Source organism: Trichinella spiralis, assembly GCF_000181795.1.
Source record: "Trichinella spiralis strain ISS 195 chromosome Unknown Scfld2, whole genome shotgun sequence".
Lineage (NCBI taxonomy): Eukaryota > Metazoa > Nematoda > Enoplea > Trichinellida > Trichinellidae > Trichinella > Trichinella spiralis.
The window spans coordinates 3,039,066-3,059,062 of NW_003526941.1; the positions used below are offsets into that span (position 1 = coordinate 3,039,066).

General features: G+C 34.4%; 4 protein-coding genes across 4 annotated transcripts; 1 reads left to right on the plus strand and 3 right to left on the minus strand.

The window, feature by feature from the left end:
* Nucleotides 1-168: 168 nt before the first annotated feature.
* Tsp_03156 (putative cadherin domain protein) lies at nucleotides 169-7,468 on the minus strand. Its single transcript, XM_003379450.1, has 28 exons — nucleotides 7,366-7,468; nucleotides 7,185-7,258; nucleotides 6,755-6,901; nucleotides 6,416-6,506; nucleotides 6,246-6,358; nucleotides 5,955-6,164; nucleotides 5,748-5,894; nucleotides 5,522-5,683; nucleotides 5,262-5,446; nucleotides 4,977-5,190; nucleotides 4,825-4,907; nucleotides 4,662-4,743; nucleotides 4,386-4,579; nucleotides 4,072-4,327; nucleotides 3,788-4,000; nucleotides 3,553-3,699; nucleotides 3,389-3,520; nucleotides 3,149-3,339; nucleotides 2,929-3,047; nucleotides 2,721-2,852; nucleotides 2,507-2,667; nucleotides 2,224-2,448; nucleotides 2,060-2,151; nucleotides 1,571-1,823; nucleotides 1,238-1,260; nucleotides 607-712; nucleotides 347-547; nucleotides 169-240 (listed from the first exon to the last, which is right to left on the minus strand). The coding sequence occupies exons 1-28, from the start codon at nucleotides 7,466-7,468 to the stop codon at nucleotides 169-171; spliced, it is 4,128 nt and encodes a 1,375-aa protein (XP_003379498.1).
* A 271-nt stretch (nucleotides 7,469-7,739) lies between these two features.
* On the minus strand, nucleotides 7,740-10,620 carry Tsp_03157 (zinc metalloproteinase nas-8). Its single transcript, XM_003379451.1, has 11 exons — nucleotides 10,450-10,620; nucleotides 10,260-10,350; nucleotides 9,873-9,932; nucleotides 9,698-9,747; nucleotides 9,498-9,648; nucleotides 9,283-9,400; nucleotides 9,038-9,213; nucleotides 8,578-8,984; nucleotides 8,227-8,517; nucleotides 8,053-8,138; nucleotides 7,740-7,977 (listed from the first exon to the last, which is right to left on the minus strand). Exons 1-11 carry the CDS (start codon nucleotides 10,618-10,620, stop codon nucleotides 7,740-7,742), a joined length of 1,839 nt encoding a protein of 612 aa, XP_003379499.1.
* A 1,641-nt stretch (nucleotides 10,621-12,261) lies between these two features.
* On the plus strand, nucleotides 12,262-12,989 carry Tsp_03158 (hypothetical protein). Its single transcript, XM_003379452.1, has 2 exons — nucleotides 12,262-12,284; nucleotides 12,806-12,989. Exons 1-2 carry the CDS (start codon nucleotides 12,262-12,264, stop codon nucleotides 12,987-12,989), a joined length of 207 nt encoding a protein of 68 aa, XP_003379500.1.
* Nucleotides 12,990-13,435: 446 nt separating this feature from the next.
* Nucleotides 13,436-14,875, minus strand: Tsp_03159 (zinc metalloproteinase nas-8). Its single transcript, XM_003379453.1, has 6 exons — nucleotides 14,803-14,875; nucleotides 14,605-14,748; nucleotides 14,404-14,521; nucleotides 14,105-14,280; nucleotides 13,744-13,997; nucleotides 13,436-13,579 (listed from the first exon to the last, which is right to left on the minus strand). Exons 1-6 carry the CDS (start codon nucleotides 14,873-14,875, stop codon nucleotides 13,436-13,438), a joined length of 909 nt encoding a protein of 302 aa, XP_003379501.1.
* Between the last annotated feature and the right edge of the window lie 5,122 nt (nucleotides 14,876-19,997).

Below are 19,997 nucleotides of genomic sequence, written 5' to 3' on the forward strand. Positions count from 1 at the left end.
CTGTGAATAATTAGCAAAGTGTAGAAATTAATTTCTTTATTAAAGAATTGCCTTTCTGTAATGTTAGGAATTTCATGCTAAAAATAAATTTACTACTTTTTTTAAATATTAAATAACGATAATAATTTTTTCTCATAAACAGAATGGCAAATTATTTTACATTTTATTTTAACAAGTGATACATTTGCAATTGCTGTACATGAATGACCGACCCTTTTGAAGATCAAATTTGTAAAGTTGCTAAATAAAATTTTTCTGATTATAACTGATGAAAACTGATGACGAGATGAAAATATTATAAAAGTGAATTTCTGTTTTTCTTTGGCAAGTTGTGTCTAGGATAAACTTTGGGCCTTCTCGGATAGATATCTTCATTTCTTGGATAATCCGGCGGTGGAATATACACATGCGACAGACTGCTACTTCGAGTTCCATAAAGTGCAGATCTGTCACCCGGTCGAATAGTGTATATTCCATCGTCAATGCCCACGGTCGTCAAGTTGAAACGCTTGTCATATGGTTCATCAGGAACGGAAAGTTCTAGCATCTAAATCAAACAAACGTTTGCGACACAATCAATTGCAATTGTAAAATCTGCAAATGCACCTGCGTTTCGTACTCCTTTTCACTAGGGGACATCAGTATGGGATTGAATGGCGGTATACCAGCGTAAAGCATTGCTTTTTCGCTCGATGCACGTTTGGCCTGCGATCTAAATTGTAGAAAGAGATTGAAAAACAAAAAAACTGAAAAATAGACATTTTAAATCATAAAAATGCAGCTGAAATACACTACTACAAATTCGCAACAGCAATGTTTGCAAAACGTGAAACAGTGAAAATGATCATTTTGAAACTTTAATATTATTCATTACATGAAAAACATTACAAACATTACACGTTCAGCGTATCATTATAACATATGAACACAACAAATAGGACATTTAAAATATTATAAAATTTTTTTCATGCACAGTTTACATTTAAAGTTTTCGGCTGACTAGATGCGATCAATTTGACAAGTGAAAATAAAAGTAAGAAATGATGCTGCTGCTATTGTGAGTGCACGCAAGGAAACAACAAAATTGAATACTGCCAAAAAGGAATAAACATTTTTTTTGCAAGCCAATAAGTTTGCCATTGAAGATCAAAATTCCAAATGCTAGGGACCCAAATTGCCGACACTTGTCGATGTCAGCTTCATTGACAGTGTGAAATTTGCCGATCAAAAAATTAACTTCGAATCCGTATCTGTCGGATCCTGAAAGAAACATACAAATGTTGTTTCAGCATGCCATCAATGAAATTGAATAATTTTTCAACGTTTAAATTACTTTCAAAATTTCTAAATGAAGAGTGATACAAAAAAAATCCATTAACAAAACAGTGAAACATATTTTCAGTGCCAAAATGATTACAAACAGTCAGCCATTGTAAATATATTTTTAAAAAATCTATTATTCACTTCATAATTATAATTGATGAAGGAGAAAATAAAGTAAAAATAAAATAAAATAAAATGAAATGAAATGAAACAAAAAAATCTACCTGTTCCAATAGTAGCAAAGGACCAGAACCCCGACGAGACATGCAAGACCGATGAAACAGCCAACGGAGATGAGAACAATTTCAGACATTTGTAGTCGTCGTCCAAATAACAAAGTCGACGGTGAAACCATTTCTTGCACATTTTGCACAAGCAAAGCAGGTGCTAGACGTTCCTTCAATCGACGGATATTTTCTTTGGCAAAAATTTCCCCCAGATCAGAGGAACGACAAACACGTTTCGTCTGAATATTGACGGCCACAAAAATCAAATTCACGCTAAAGAAATTTCACAATTTACAATTGAAGCTGAATTGAATGAAATAAAACAAAAGCCAACAATTTACCCAAAGTTATTCACAATACCCAAATAATCAGCATCTTCAATTCTTTCCAAAATAATCATCTGGCATTTGTTTCTACTTCTTTCAATAATTTGTCTTATTTCACTAGAGTGTAGAAAAAAAAAGCATGAAGTTCATTACAAAATAATAATAAACAATAATTTCTTATACTTTTTCAATTTCTTCACATTTTGATCTTGTTGACCAGCATGCCATTTGTCAACGGTAATCATGAAACGGTTCGTATTTCTCACGGTATTCACCTAATTGCAAGTTCAATTATTAAAATAAAATCAAGCATTCAATTGGAAACAATAAAACATTATTGCACTTACTACAACGTTCGCCTCAGCTGAAAGAGGAATACCATACGAAGGATTGTCTTTAGCTTGAACTCTGAAATGATAAACTGCTGCGCTCTTGCCACGTTGTTCTTTCAGCTTTGCTTTAGTTTTCAGTTCGCCAGTTTCTTGATCGATCATAAACAACGAACTGTCTGGATCATTTTCCAGCAAAGAATAAGCAATCTGCTTATTTCTTCCCACGTCCTTGTCTACGGCCTTAAATAAATAAATAAATAAACATATATATGTATATATTATATTTTTATTGATTTACTTTGATTTTCAATATTGGAGTAAATTCGGCCGCTTTTTCGTCGACAATTCCAATAAAAGTACCCAACAGTGCAGAGTCTTCATCAAACTGAAATTCAGGTCTGTTGTCATTTTGATCCAAAACTTCAATGAACACTGTAGCATAGTCGAAATACTGAGCACCTGAAACAAAATGACAAAACCAAGCGTTCAAAATCTTCACACAAACGGCAAACCGTTGTTACCCGATGGAAGGACAGTAGCTGCGCTGATATTCAACTTGTACATGCTGACTTCTTCACGATCCAACTTTAACCTCGTTTCAAGCTCACACAAACCACCGGATCCCGTTTTGATAATGAATGCTTCTACAAAATGTTTTTCATTAGAAATTAGATCATACATCTCCTTCCGCTGATGCAAGAAAAACAGATCAGTGATCACCTTCAGAATCACCATCTAAAATTTTGCATTGAACAACTGGTTGCCAAGTTGGATTGCTGCTTTTCATCGGCAAAGTCATCACAAAGTGAGGAGAAGGAACCAATTCATATACAGTCGTGCTAAAAATAAAATCACACCAAAATAAATAAACAAACAAGTAAAGAATCAAATGAATGCGTAATGTGATGGTTTAAACAATTGCTTGAAATGATCCGCATACTTGAACACGCTGTTCACAAAGTTGTTCTGCAGATGAACGGCACTGCTACTTGGTGGCATCCAAGTAGATAAAGAACCAAAATGAAGTGGTGTAGTGGTAGGAATTTCAACGTGAACTGCCACTGTAGTAAAGCTAGAACGAGGTGGATTTCCTTTGTCTTTTGCTTCAACAGAAAGCTGAAAGCAGAAAGACTGTTTCAAGTGTCAATTTATAAAAAAAAACCCTTCAGCACAAATAAACCGTGAATTTATCCTTGCCAGCACCGAGCAACGATCGCGCAATAGTTATGAGACCACTGTCTTCGTCAATTGCAAAAAATTTCGCCGCCTCTTCATCACCAATCAGTCTATACTTGATCAAATTGTTTGGAGACTAAAATGGAATTTTACCACAGTTCAACCAACCTTAACAACAAAAAAAATGCTAATCATTACCGAATCATCTCGATCACTGGCAGATACTTGAAGAATAGAACTACCAGGAGGCAGTGCTTCGGAAATCGTAGTCGAATACGATTTCTCTTGAAATATTGGACTATTGTCATTCAGTTCCTAAAATAAAACAAGACCCAAAAGAAAATTTTCTCTTTTCTAAAATCTCAATATTAAGTAAAATTCAAAAAAAATCCTCTGCAATTACATGCACAATCACTGTAACCCTTGCCCAAGCTGGTGGTTCTTCAGACAAATTTTCTTCAGTACCAACAATCAATGTATATTTCTTTTGCTTTTCCGCATCCAAGCTGACCAGCGTCGACAACATCCCTGTTCGCTGATCAATAGAAAATAAAGACATATCACCTCTCCTCAAAATATACGTCACTGGACCTTGTCTCCCGTCCAAATATTTGGCCTAAAAATGAATTAATTAACACCCACAATTCAATATGATAAATATGAAATTCAAAAACAAAAAAAATTTACTTTTATTTGAACCAAATTTGTTGGGCCTAAATTTTCATCAATGCCTACAGAATAATTTCCAGTAAACACTGGAACTGAAAGTGGGCCGGTGTCAGTGTTGTCATTCAAAATTTCTATCGTTGCATCGACCGAAGACTGGAGTGAAGGCTCACCTCCGTCTTCGGCAATAATGGTCAGTTTGTGCACCGAATGTCCAGTAGTCGACAAATCTGCCCGGCTCTTTATAATTCCTTTCATTGGATCAATGCTGAAAAATCTGCAAAAACAAATGAATACATTGAAAATTATTTTTTCATCCAAATAATTCATCATACTTATTTGGAAACTTCAAGCGGTATCGAACAATTCCATTATCACCAATATCATTGTCTGTGGCAGTTATTTTGCCGATAATTGAATTTGGTGAGTTCGAGTTGACTGTAAATTTGATTGGTGTTTCATTGACAATTTTTGGTGGATTATCATTAACATCACTTATGTTAACCAAAATTTCAGCGTAGGTTGTCATCTATGAAGAATAATAAAAATGTAACAAACTAATCACATTAAATGGAAAATTTTCAAAACAAATGAATAAAATTTGAACATACGGTGCCACTTTTGACTTCGATAACGAGCCGATGGCTTGGAATATGCTCTCGATCGAGAGCACCGGCAGTAAATATTCTTCCACTTTAATTGAAAATAATAAATTTTGAAAACAAAAGTTAAAAAAAAAGAAAAATGGAAACAAGAAGCAAATGTAAAACGCACTCATTCTTGTCTATACGAAATTTTCCCTTTTCCGTAGCGTCTGTAATGCGATAAGATGTCTGGTCCGGTGCAGCGCCTTCAGCCTACAGTGCAAATCCGTAGTGGATTTTCGTTCAAATCACACGGAAAGATAAAAAACAAACCAACTATACCGTCAATGTCATAACTAAAGTATCAGGCGACACTTCTTCGCTAACCGTTATGTTAAATGTAGCTGCAATAACTGGCTGCGTAGCCGGGATAGTTGCCGTGGTGGTTGTAGTGGTGGTCCATGCTAATGGCTGCACGGATTGTGTGGAATATTGATACAGATGGCCAATCGTGGCCGCATCCACCACTCTGACCATTATAGTAGTCGTAGCAGTTCTGATCAAAAGAAGAAAATCTTGCATCAAATAATACAGTAGAAATACTAGAAATTTACTTGAAAAGTTTACCTAGAAAATTTGTCCATCACTTCCAATACAACACGGTACTGAGCGTTTGGATTTAAAAATCCCAAAGCAATCAACGTGTTTGTGTCTTCATTATAGTGGAATAAATCTTCAGCTCCTTTGGATACTGACAGTATTCGATACTTGAGAATTGCCAACGTTTTGCTATCTTTCACTGTTGCTTTGACCTGAAATTAAATACGATCAATTTATTAATTGATCAAAATGAATAATTTAAGAAACAAGCGAACAAAAGCTTCTACCCGAATCAAGCTTTGCTGTGGCAAGCCTGAATAAGCGGTGGCGTAATAAACTTTCGAACCAAATACAGGTGGTGAATGACTGTCCAAAGCAATAATCTCAATTCGCACTTTCACCGGTTCGCTTGTTCGAATTGGTGTCGTGTCCACTTCCCTGGCACGTATCTCAAAGCATTGAAAATACAAAACAAAGAAATGAATTAATTTGAAACTAATTTTGAATTTTTACAATCAATTCATGAACATTGTCACCATTTTTGTCCACTTTCAAAGCTAATGCATTCAAAAAAACATAACCACGTTGATCAATAGCAAAGTGATTGGCACCTGAACCACTTAAAATGTACTGATATATAGCGGGGGGCATGCCAGGTTTCTGAAAAAATGACAATTTATTGAAATTAAAAATCACAAATTGACCACCTCAAAAGCGTACCAAATCTTTATCAGTTACAGAAATTTGCAACGGTGGTCCATTTTGACGACGTTCAGTACGAATTAACGTGCCAATTGAAGCATTTTCATCAATGTAAGCCTGCGTGTTGGTCACTTGTACTTCCGGTTCAAAACGACTCTCAGTCGGATTCAACGCCTGAATGTTCAACTGCGCGAAACTAACCTTACTTCCAGTGTAAGCAGTTCTGGCCTGAAATTTGATTTAAAAAAAAATAAACTTACTTTTCCCCACCCCTCCCCATTATTTGCACCATTCAATTACACCACTTACAATGACATAAATCAAAAAAGGACCAGCCTCTTTGTTAGGAATGATCTTCAGCTGAACAATTTCAGCATTTTGAGCGTTTATTGCAAAATATTTGCTGAACGTCTCAGGAGTGCCTGCAATAATTTAATTTCCATTTAAACAACACCACCATTACATGGATCATTAATTACCATTGAAAAATGCATAAGTTACAGGTACATTGGGATTGTAGATATTTTTTGCTTTTATTGGCAATGGATATATTTTCAACGCTTTCTTTTCCTAAAAATACACCATCTAGTCAAATAACGGTCAGTGATAAATGCAAATAAGGAAGTTCGGCAAGTATCTCAGCAGTTTTCACAATGACCACAAATGGTCGTTGGTTTGTTGTTGAAGTCGGTCAAGTAGACTTGAATAGGCAAAATGTGAGTTGCACAGGGTGGTGGTTCACAAAATCAAAGATATTCAGAGATCGAATGACCACTGTCTATGTTGATGAAAAAGGACACAACACGCTAAAAACATACCGGTGGAATGCCAGTGACAACGCTGGCTGTATACTGAACTCCAGAACAAATTGATACTGCCGGACCGCACGTAGGGTGAATAAATGACAACGGTTGGGTTGCGTAAAAGTGATCTGACCGCATAGCTGGCCACAACATATTCCATGACTGATAAATAATAAAAATAAATAAGTAATTATAAAGAATAAAAATGTGCAAAGTGTATGAAAGCAAATAGAGTGAATTTTCGCAAAGTTGTCGCAAATCGAGTTAACTTTGAATAAATTTGAAATTTGCTAATGAAAAGGCTTATGAAACCGGCTTCTCAACGACTACGCTTCGTCAAGTTAGCATGCATAATCATTTAAGAAGTGGAAACTAGCAGTAGGGAGTGAAATGAAAATTTGAAAAAAAGAAAACAGAAATAGATCAACAGCAAACATTAAATTACCTGTGGTACGTTGTCATTCAAAGGGTCTGTCAGAGGTTGTTGTTCGAAGTAAGATTGAGTTTTGTTCTCATGCTCTGTGAAAAGTTCAAATATGACAAATAATAAAATTTGTAAAGCGAAAGATAAAAAAAACCACAACGTCATCATCAATCATAATGCAAATAATAATAATAATAATTACCAATTTTATCCAGTTGTTGTTGGGCAAAAATGATAGTTGAAACGAAGCAGAAAAAACAGAAAAGCGAGAACAAATTTCGACATTGACTCGTTCGGACAGCCATGGTGCAGGTTGACTAAGTCGTCGATGACAACAACATATTATTATTATTATTATTATTATTCAGCTTTTTGGTGAACCACTCGACCCAGAAGTATGGACGTTCGTGATATTTTCCCTCTTTACTTATTTTAGGGACGAAGGGAAGGGGAAGAGAGGGAGATATTTCTTAGTTTTCTCTTTTTCCACTGTCCCTTTCTCTCCTATGCAAAAAGCTTCTTCTCTTCAACTGTTTGAGCAAGCTGCGCGGTCAGGTGAAACGACCTTTTCACAGGTTAGCTTCTTTTCCAATTGACTATCCCTGGCCGACTACCACCAAACGGCCTCTTTATTACCACAACGTCACGGTCTGCTCTGATGTTTGCCCAGACCAAAACAAACTGGCCCTGTTCTGCTGTTGGTCGACGAAGCAAATTGTTGTCTCTCCCGTATCGCATTGCGCATGTAAACAACCAATTCTTGCAGCAACCGTCCTCAAACTGGACCTTCTTTCCTCTACATGCGCGAGGTCGTCTAGCAAAATACAATGCAAATAATTTGTTAAAAAGTTTTAAAATAAAAAAAAACCAAAATTAAAAGCATACATACGTATGTGGATTTTCACATGACTGATTGGAAGGTAATTTGGCAGCACCGTGTGAAAATAATTTCTCTGCCCGCTCGAATCGATAAAACTGAAAAAAAATTATCTTTAAAAAATGGATGATTTCAATTTGCAAAATATTTTCGTTATTCTAAAATACGCAAATCCAGTGTTCAAACTTTATTATTCACGATGAGAGCCGTATCAGGGTAAAATTCACACGCAACACAAAATATTTTTTTAAAAAACACAACCTTCTTTCGTTCTTCTTGAGCGATGCATAAGGTAGCAATGCGCCATGGGATTGGATTTGAAAATAAGAAAAGAAATAAAATAGAAAATTCTAAAAATCTACAATATTCAACAATGTCCACAAGTTCGAGCGCAGACGAAACGCATTGGCACCTCGAGTACTGATGTTCGACACATTGCAGCCCACTTGTAGCAATCTTTCCACATGTCGGTGCAAACTGAAAATTCAGATTAAATCTTTTCTTTTTTCAAAATAAAGCAGCAAAAATTAATAAAACAAATGAACACTCACTTAAATCTAAGAATGGAATTTTCAAATTCAGACGAATTGGTCTTGGAGGAGGTGGGCGAATTGAAAACGGAGCTCCATCGTAATCATCGTCCTCGTCGTCTATTACGGGCGGTCTCACCAGAGGACGAATTATCGGAGACGGAGGAGGTGCAGGCCTGGAATTTGGTCGACTATGGCAATTGTACAAAGTGTTCAAGCGTCGCAAATCTGACGGACTGAAATCACCCGACTTTCCCATCACGCTGGTCATGCCAGGTTCCCTGGCAACCATCGTATCTCGACCATTTTTGGAAAACGATTTCGAATCATAATGCATAATTGACCGATAGTCGTATCGTTCACCAAATGTATTGCTTTCTGACGGGGATACTTTTTGAAATTGACTATGCGCACCTGTACTAGGAAAATGTTAAACATGCCATCACATGTTCACAACCAACCCATACCGGCTCTAATGTTGTACCAAATTACATCGACAAAATCATCCCTGTCTGGTCTTTCATGTTCATGCCAAAATCCAATTGCGTGCATCAATTCATGTATAATGGTTCTATAATAGATACAGCCGTCGTCCAAAGATACCGTCTGACGACCACCCGTTCGACCAACGTCCGAAAAACAACTAAAATTGGGAGTAACATTCAATGTAAAAAGTAACTCAATAATCTGGACAATTCAAAAATCGCCTCACCCATCTTCTTTTTTAATATACAGATAGTCCGGTTCGTGCGTTCTTGCAACAAATTTAATACACGTCTTCTCGTGATAAGCTTGCATTGCTCTGGCTATAACCGCACGTTCACTTGCAGCTGAATGGAGGAAATAAATCAAATTAACCATGAAAAAGAAAAGACAAACTTTAACATTAATTACAATAATCTCTTGACAAAACATAAGGAACAACACCGTCTGGCCATTTGTATTGACTACCAATTCGCGCGTTTCTGGAAACGCCCCTCAAGTTCGAATTCGAGTCGAACTGCCTTCTTCGAAGAGCCTTTCCACGTACATCGCCACGATATTTATCTGAAACAACAACAAAAATATCGCTGCTGTCCTTTGAACGAAGAGAAGCATAAAATAAAACATGCAAATACTACAAAAACCGTCTCACTCAATTGCCAGATGCTTTTCAAACCATTGACAAGCAAATCTCCTGCAATACATTACATATATATATATATATATATTTATTTATTTATTTATGTATACATGGATGTGAAAAAAAACAGAACATTTTCTTTCTTTTTTTTAAAGAAAAAGAAGATTCAAACAACTCACTTGCAGCCAATTTGAGTCCATTCTTGAAATCTTGCGGTGTTAGAAATGGTAAATTTATCTCTGAAATAAAATTTTACATTAACTCAACTTGTTTCGATGATAAAATAAATGACAGTTCAATTTTCACATCACAGTGATATATGTGTTTTTAATTAAAATGTGAAAAAAAGTAAAAAGGAAATAACAACGCTATAGTTAATAGTTACAGTTGTTAAAGTTCAAAAAGTGGAGAATGTTATAATTGAAGCTGAAACAGTACAGTAATGATAGATCAAACAAAAATGTTTGCCACATGCAAAGTGACAAATCAACAACGCCTACATAAAAAATTACATTACATTACATTGCATTACATTACATTACATTACATTACATCACATTACAAACCGGCAATCAGACTGTGCAGAAGAAACAGGTTCAACAGCAATGAAAAGCTAAAATCGCAATCTGATCTCAAACAACAACGCCCACGATTTGCCTTCAAAGAAAGCCTCTTGTTTAAAAACAAATCGAATTTCTAATTGCTCGTGATATGTTCAACTGATTACATCGACCATATTGATAACAAGCAATTCACTTTCCGTTCAATTCTAGGCGTGCAATCTGATTTCTGATAATAATCAATTTTCCATATCAGTGCCAAAGATTTTGAACAAAACGCCTCTGCATCTTCTGATAAAACAATATTGTCCTTGATATAAATTGAAACCGAACAAATATTCAAATGTGACAAATTTGAAAAAGCCATTTCCCTTTCATTATTTCTTCGTTTAATTTGAAAAAGAAATAAATATTTTTATTATTAAAATTTACTGTATAAAATAATCTTCACTGAGGGGAAAGGGAAGGGGAAAATTAACTATCAACTTATACAGATAGAAAGCAAAAATGTAATTTAATCATTTTGCATTTAAAAATATGAAAAAAATAAAGTTTAAACAATCAGGATTCGCGTTTAATGCCATAACTGCCCCAGATTGCACTGTTCCACTCTGTTTACCTGCTCACCAAAATGCTGCCTCTCATATTCAATCATCCTAATCATAGAAATGAAAAAATAGCTCTCCATCTGAAATATTATCATAAAATAAAAATCAACTAAACAAAACATTATTCACATACGGTAATAGAAATTTGTTCATAATAATTACATGTGCAAGCAAGTAATTATGAAATAAATATATGCACAGAAGAAGTGGTTCGATGTTGTATTTGAACAGTTAGTTAGCTCACTGAATGTCAGAAAAGGAACAACGCTTTGTGAGCAATTGAAAATTGAATAAAAATCTATCCAAAGAATATGAGAAGCTGATAAATTCATCATAATTACATAAATACGTTTCAAAAACTGAAAAATGAGATTTTGATAATCTAACAGTAAAATGGCAAGCAAATAAATATCAAAACAAAAAGAATCAACTGATTTATAAAACTAATTGAAATAACATTATCTTGCTGAATTTAACACTTGTTGCAGAGTTAAAATGCTCGAAATTTTGTTCTACAATCCACATCTACTACCGTATGTATAGAAAAATTAAATGCTTTAATGCTTAGTGGCGATAATGTTGAAAACATCTTGCCCTTTAAAACACGTGCTTCATTGATGTCAAAAGAAAGAAATGAACAACTGTTTTCTTTTCACTTTTTTCACAAAGACAGATCATAGCAGCATATTACATATATATATATATATCAGGGAACAATTTCAATTGCTTCAATCTACAACATCAGGTGTTGTAAAGTTCTATAGACAAAATGATAAGATTATTGTTGCTTACAATATAATACAAAGCATATATAATATATGGTTTAATTGAATAAGAAATTACAATATAACTGAAGAAAAATAATTTACCAAATGAAGCGACAACTGCGCATCCTGATAAAATTGTTAATAAAAACTGAAAAGAATTCAGAAGCTTCATGATCAAAAGACAAAAGCTTTGAACAACTGAACTTTTCAGTATTAAAAAAGCATTTACAGCACGAGATTGAGGCTGCTAGGAGGCGCAGAAAATTTTCACAAACCTCCGAAATAAGCGAAACGAAACAGAACAATAAATGGCTGCCGGCATCGTATGTTGCCTATTTCTACCTTTGCATAGAAACTGGTTCATCGAAACCACATGCATCTGTCTCACTGTACTGCCAATAAGCTATTTAATGTAATGTCCCACATTCATCAGAGATAAAAAAATAAAGTTAAAAAATTATAGATATTTTCAAAATGCAGCAACCGAAACAAATACGAATGTCACGGGAGGTACTTATTTTTTAGTAAAAAATCAGACAAAAATTACAACGCCTATTTATAAAGCTGTGTATGCAAATGAGAATATTTCAATAATTCAAAAAAAAATAGTTTCACTGACCTACATGTGAAGAGATGCCCGGCCTTGGCGTCGAACGGTGAGTGAATCACTATAGCACAAATTTTCCTGATGCTCTTCGTCATACATCGATGGTGATGCTTACCAAAAACCCCTGTGAAAATTACAAATTTTTACATTTTCAAAAGTTTATGAAACTAAACAAAAATAATATACATTTCTAATATACAAATTACATTTAGTTGTTATTTCCAAAAAGACAAGATAAAAACATTTTCAAATAAATGCAAATTTGTAATGAAACAATCAGTAAAGAGAAGAATTTCAGAACCAGTAAATAAATACCCCTCTCCCTCAAAAAAGTTCACCAAAATTAAACGTACTTACAACTTTTCAGAGAATTTTTCTCACTTTTATTTTGCCGCTTTCATCAGGCTGAAAATGCATCTGAAAAAAAATTACGACAATCTCCTGGATAGCAATTGAACATGAACAAAAATTTCAATAAACCCGCATCACTGTTTACAAGTCATGTGATGAAACATTTTAACTGCTTGACAAAGAAATGATACTATTGAATAAAATATATTCAAATTTTAGCGGCAAACTCTACTTACAGTATATTCGAAGATGTGCAAGTATGTTTAAATGTGATGCAGCTTTCACCAGTTCTTCCACTTTCAGCAATTGCAGTTCAGCATTCATTGTTTGTATCCAAATTGTACTTGCGTTTTCATCGTTACATTTCTTTCCCATTTACTCGCAAAATATGAGACAAAAGTGATGACCAACTTTTCAAATGAAAAGTATTACAATAAAGCTGATATAAAAATTATTTAAAGCAAGTATATATCTTCAAAGTATAGCACATTGTCAATTACAAAATACATCAGACGAAATTCTCAAAATGCAAAAGCAAACTATTTTTACTAAAAAAAACCACAAAATCACAGGTGCATATTTTCTGTGATGGTCTGAATGAACGCTTTTCCATTTTTCCACCGTTACACTCACTAAAAAAAGTAACCGACTAGTTAAAGTAGTGCAAATACCATACATCATCTGATCAGGGTAAAGTAAGCCATCGCTACATGTTGAACAGTGTAGAACTAATCGAAAATATTTAATTTTGAAACTTATATACACAAAAAATCTACATCAGCATCACATTTTTTTAAAAATTAAAGAAAAAGAATGCCCTTTTATAATTTACCAAATAAAATATTGATACTAAGCACAAAATCCACACGATTTTGGACAAAGGTATCTCATCAAGAATTCATAAAACAACGACCTGCACCGGTCAAGAATCAGCCAGCACTGGGTAGCTTTATCTTCGCATATTTCTAAAATATATATATGACAACAAAAAAACTTCAAACTGATATTTGATTTCATTTGTAAAACTGACCTGCATTTTGATGCGCAGAAGGTGAAGGCAAGAATGGATTCGGTTTGGTGAAATATGAATATGGATCAGTTTTCTCTTTGGATAAAAAAGCATCCGAAGTAGCGCCCGGCAAATGATTAAGCCAAACCCCCGGATTTCCGGCAGCATAAGTGTAATAAGACGAGCAGTTGTACATTTTGTTAATTTTGCGCAAATCGACAGGGCTGAAATCTTTCATCCGACCAATGATGGCTGTCATACCCGGCATGCGTGCTTCGATCGTGTTACGCCCGTTTCGTGAAAATGCTTTACTGTCGTAATGAAGAATTGAAAAATAATCATAATTCTCATCATAATAGTCGCTCTCTAACAAATTCGCCTTGCCAAATTGATCATATCCTCCTGAAAATGGAAAATTTTCAACAATCATATTTATACAATTTCCCCTACAATGTTCATAATTTGAAAAAAAGAAAAACAGTAGAAAATTTTGTTCTTGTAGAAATTACCTCTGTCGACATTGTTCCACAAAATTTGAATGTAATTGTCCCGATCCCATCGCTCATGTTCGTGCCAAAAGCCAACCGCATGCATAAGTTCATGAATAACTGTTTCGTAATCTATACAGCCAAAATCGAGCGATAATTCTTGCCTTCCACCACCTCTTCCGACATCAGAAAAGCAGCTAAAACGTATTAATAATTTCAATGCAAAAAATTTCCAAAATCCCTGCATTCCTATTCATCATTTTCTATATATATATATATATATATATCTTCTGCTTTTTTTGTAAATAAATAGCACTTACCCGTCAATTTTCCCAATATACAAATAATCAGGTTCGAAAGTTCTGGGAACAAAACGAACGCAAGTTCTGTCGTGGTAGGCTTTCATGGCTCGAGCAATGATCGCCCTTTCTTTGGTTGCTTTAAAACAGACCAACGTCAGGTAGACCGATATATAGATGTCAAATTCAACAATTAAACTTGACAATGCAAAGCAAACCTACTGTAATAATCGGACAAAACATAAGGTACTTCGTTGTTGGGCCATTTGTCTTTCGTCATGCGCACACCATTCCTGCTAACGCCCCTCGTCTTCAGACGACGTCTCATCACAGCCTTGCCAACAATATCTCCTTGAAATTTGTCGACTACAAAGAAAAGCTACTGACGTAAAAATTTAATTCATTCAAAATACACTACACCTTGTTGCCATGGTGGATGAGTTTCAGATCCGTACATTTCTTCTGAAATTATACACAAATTTGCAGATTGCATATTGAAATGATGATAAAAAAATTTCAATCATTAATCAGTTGCTTAATATTAATGAAAAGCAGAAAAAAATTATCCCACTGAAACAAAAAAAATAGTGCAGAAATGAAGGTGAAAATGTTCATTTTGCTTGCAAAATGCAATCCAGTTAGCCGGCTTGTCGGTAAAACTAGCTGGAGAATCGTTTTGCGGTTCAAAGCCCCCATTAATGTTGGTGTGGGGTCGGCTGAAAGCTTTCATTTCGTTCAATTCATCCGCTATTTACTGTATGCATGAAATAACTGACGGAGGAAAAGCATGCGAACGTGACAAACCAGTTCCAATGGTGAAGTCAAAGGATCCAACGGACGGTGACGCGTGTCGACCAACTATTTACACAGCATTACGCCATTCACTCTTGCATCCAGAACAGCTGGCCATTGGCAAAAGAACAAACAGCTCATTTTCTCCATTCCCCATTGCGTGCTGCGTCACCAGTTGTAAAACTTTAGAACACTGCATTATTATTCACTGCTTTAACTTGCTACCACGTTTTCTTTATCGAATTCCACTGAACAAATGCGAAAACTAACCACCTTTGCAAATATTGCAATTTCACAATCGTCTTCCCTTTCGCTTCAGTAGCCATTAGCAACAACATGTTCACATCCATCCATCAACATGCATATACTACTTAGTAATTATTGTACCTTATGCTGCTGTCCAACTAGCCAACATTAATATTAACACTAGCATGCTTTGATGATCATTTGTGACAAGAAAAATGACTTCATATTTTCCAAATATTGTTCATATAGATAAAATGAATGGTATTTTGCTTACCTGTTGTCAGATACATCGCATTTCTGAAGTCTTCAATGGTCAAAAAAGTACCATCTTCTTCTGAAAAATACAAATTTAACCAATGGAACTGTATGTTGTTCAAAAATTATAAAGGAAAGTTTTTTTTGTAAGACATTGCGTTAAAACCAAACTTTCATTGTCATAATAATATAACCTCAAAGTGAAGTACATTTTTTTTATTAAAAATGTTCTTACGTTGCTTGTTGCTTTTGTTAAAAATGAAACTATTATTCACAATCAGCAAAGATGAAAACACTCATCAGGTCAGCCAACTTTCACGTCACTTCATGCTTCAAATATGTACAATTCTTTCCTTGCTAATTATTATTCTACACTGCATTTCTAGCTGACCATAAACCAATACTGAACTATTCACGTGTATCTTTTTAAATTTCAATCATCAAAAACCTTTGCAACAGGAAAAAGTTCAAAATATTAAAGTAAAAGTTGATTTTCAAACTCGATAATAATCTCTCCCTCTCCTCTTATCATAATAGAATTTTAAGCGGCAAAATTAAACTCATAAGCAACAAACTGGTCAGTTTGCCTGTCGAAGTAAGCAATTTCATTTATGAACTGTTGTTGATCATCTGCATTAGCATGAAATGAAAATTCCAGTTCAGCATCATTTATTTAAAAGCATTCGCGCTCAGCCTGGTTTCAATTGCATGAGCTTTTGTAATGAACGTCTGAAACCATACTAAATGCTTGTTTACTTGTTCAAAAAAAAAAGATGCAAATTTGTTTAACGTGTTCCAATCTGAATTATTTTTCATCTCAAATAAGTGATTTTGCCTTCAAAATCAACTTCAAATCTCATTGTAATTACCAAAAATATGCCAAAAAATTTATGCTAATTTTTTCAAAAATAAAAAATGGCCAAAAAAGTTATATCATTGGGGAAAATTACGCAAATTGACAAAGGGTTTAATGAACAATTTCCCGTTGTCAATGTCTGCCTTTTGTCGGTCACTGCTTTTCTTTGTCAGAAAATGAAACGGAAAAAGAGAAAAACATTGTAAAGTAAAAATTATAATTAAAAAAAACCATTTCACAATCGACCTCATTTATCGTACAGCTTCACAACGAGTACTTTCAGTCGTTCAGTATTACAAATATATAACAATAACGAGGAAAAAAAATACTAAATGAATGCATAAAACTTATAAATCAAAAAAAGGGAAATGCTATTTATTTATTATTCATTGGCATTTATTATGGCGCATTATTGTGTAGTAGGAAAAATGAATGACCCGATAATCGAATGATTCTGAAAAAAGATTAAAAATTTTCCATTCCATATAAAATAAAACAATCAAATTTCAATAAATGTGAATTCCATTCACTTTAGAAAATTTTCAACACAATAGCTGCGCTATACGTCACATCAACGTATATATATATATATAATATCAAATTAGACGCTTGCTTGCATTGTTTTAAAATTTACAATCACAATGCACGATGCGTTAAATGATAAAATTATAACTTTGAAAAGTCAATTTGAAACAATCTCACAAAAATATCATATTCAATAATAAAAAATAATTTTCAAGAAATAAATTTGTTGAAAAGATTGAAAATTTCACATTCATCCCTTCCCCAGTTCAATTTTAGAGTTGAGAAGATTCAAAATTAAAAGTTCTCAGCCAACGAATGACAAAAAAATAAACTACTAACCGTATGGCAAGCCCAACGGTGCCGCGTCGACGACAATCCAAAGAAAAGCAATGGTTGAAGCCAAAGTAGAACAGAAACGTTTCATTGGAGCATTAGCTATATGGTGGGCTGTATGTTGAGGTCGAATTATTATTATTCAAGGCGTGATTCAGAAACATCCACCGATGTTGAACCAGTTAATGGTTGTGAACAGCGACAATATATTTTGCAAGCCGTATTCGGCTGCTGTTCGAATGGCAAAATTGAAATGGAAAAATATACAACTAACTAACAGCAAAGTACAAACTAACCAGCTGGGATGAAGAGAAAAATAAAGCAGCAAAGAACGTTGAAAGTATATTGTTCAGGCAGCAAATGGCCGAGCAGAGTATCAATTTGGTGAGGTGCACACCTCGCTGATTGGACAATTGGACCAATGAAACAACGCTGTCCCGCCCAGCCCGCCAAAAAATATTCCCTCTGCCCTTTTTTTCCGACCGGCTCGGAACCGAGCCAGTTTCTTCATTTACCGTTTGGTCGGCAAGCTTTGCAAGTTTACTCTTAACAAACAATAAAACAAGCCTACATCAAAGCTAGCAAGAATGAATGGGGGAAAATAAAAATAAAAAATACTAATAAAACAAACAAATCCACTCCCACTGAAGCTAACGGGAAGAAGGGGAAGGAAAAGTTGGAACAAACGGCGGATGCTGGTTTCTTTTTCTGAACCAAGAAAAAGCTTTGTGTAATTTTCCAATTCGCTGTTAGTACAGCGAAAAGCTGCCTTAAACGTGGACAGTTCCAGACCTTGCCGAGTCAAGTTCTGTTTTCACTTGCAATTGGTCAGCCAACTGCTCAATGCTGAATAATATACAGCTGCACGAGCTTCGAACAACCAACCGGTCATCAAATAATCGTCGTGTCCAGTTTTTCAATTACTATAAATGCGCTAAATCAGCATAAACGTGTAAGAGTGCTACTCTCAGGACATGGCTTTGCATCACTCCACACAGTGGAGAGACGTTTGTCGAACAAACAGCGTCGATGACGTGTGCTGCGTGTCTGCAGTTCCCAGTGGGTCAACAACTGGATATCAATTGACCATCGATTTGAATTGTCTAAGCAAGGATGCTTTCTGACCGACTGCCTCCAATTTTTAACAACAACGACGATTCAAATATTACCACTTGACCAACCTCAAAAGCTAAGATGATGTCGCATTTTAACAACAGTGTGTGTCACAAATGCGACACAATCAACTATCACATCATTCACAATACAATAAATGCAAGAAATTCTCCATTAATTCGTGCCAAACTGTTCAGAAATCATAACAACCAAATTGACTATTTCATAACCCCAAACTGGATAAATTCCAATACAACAACAAAACCCCATCAAATGTACTTGTTAAGATATAAGAGAAAAACAACAATATTTGATAGATAATTAAAAGAATTAACCAATACCACCTACAAATATATATATATAAAGACAATCATATTTAAAAAATCATAACTTTGCACATAAAAACAGAATTATTTATGAATTTATATTTTTCAGAAATGACAATTTTTCCATCTCATATTATAGAAACAGCACAATTTGCTTATTAAAAAAATGTGAATAAGTGCTCTTCATACTGCCCATAATACAATTACACTTATATTAGTAATAGATTTTTCTTAATAACTATATTTACTTTGTCTAGGCGATACCAAAAAAAGGTATACGAGCAATGCTTCCTTCCCTCTCTGAGACCAAGAAAAATCTATCCACAAACAACACTCTTTTTACTTTATAGCAAAAATAAAAAAAAGAACATGCAAATTCTTCCCATATTCAAATCAGGCGAAAAAGTAAGCATTAGCCATCATACCAAGCGCAAAGAGTAGAGGCTTTCTCCCACTTCGATGCCCATCCTCGTCTATAAGAAGAGCGCGGCGCACTAGCATGGAATCACCTGCTTCTCCACTTGCTTTAAATATTTTAATACCCCCTTCATATTTAATATCTAATTGATTTAACTGATTTACATTTCATCACTGCAAAAGCACAGCTATTATGCATAATTGCCATCCGATAATAAATTTATCGAATTATGCAGTTAACTTTGGAATTGCGGAAACAATTTAAACATAATGCATTTTCACGATTAAAATGTAAAAGAAAAAAGTTGAAACTAAACCGCAATAATGATGAAAAGTTAGTTGAAAAGTAACTCATTCCAACAATGGTGAATAAGTGAATAAGAAACTAAGAATTAAAGTAAAATAAATTTAACCGATGATATAAAAAGTCGAAAAAAGTTTTTGGTCAAATAAGCAAATTTTCTTGTTATAATAATAATAATAAATGCCGACAAGAGTTAAATCTCACAATTCAACATTCATTTCTATCTTCACCATCCTCCACTAAAATTTAAACTTATTCATCATTTCATTCATCTGGCCCACTGTTCATGCCAATTCATACACATTGTTACGTGTTACTGATACGCGTATACAATGAATCATTCTATTTAAACCAATATTAAAATAAGTAACAAATGTGAAGAAAAAATTACAATTTAAAATTGAAACAAAATTAAAAATATGGAAAGAAATAAACGAGAGATAAAATT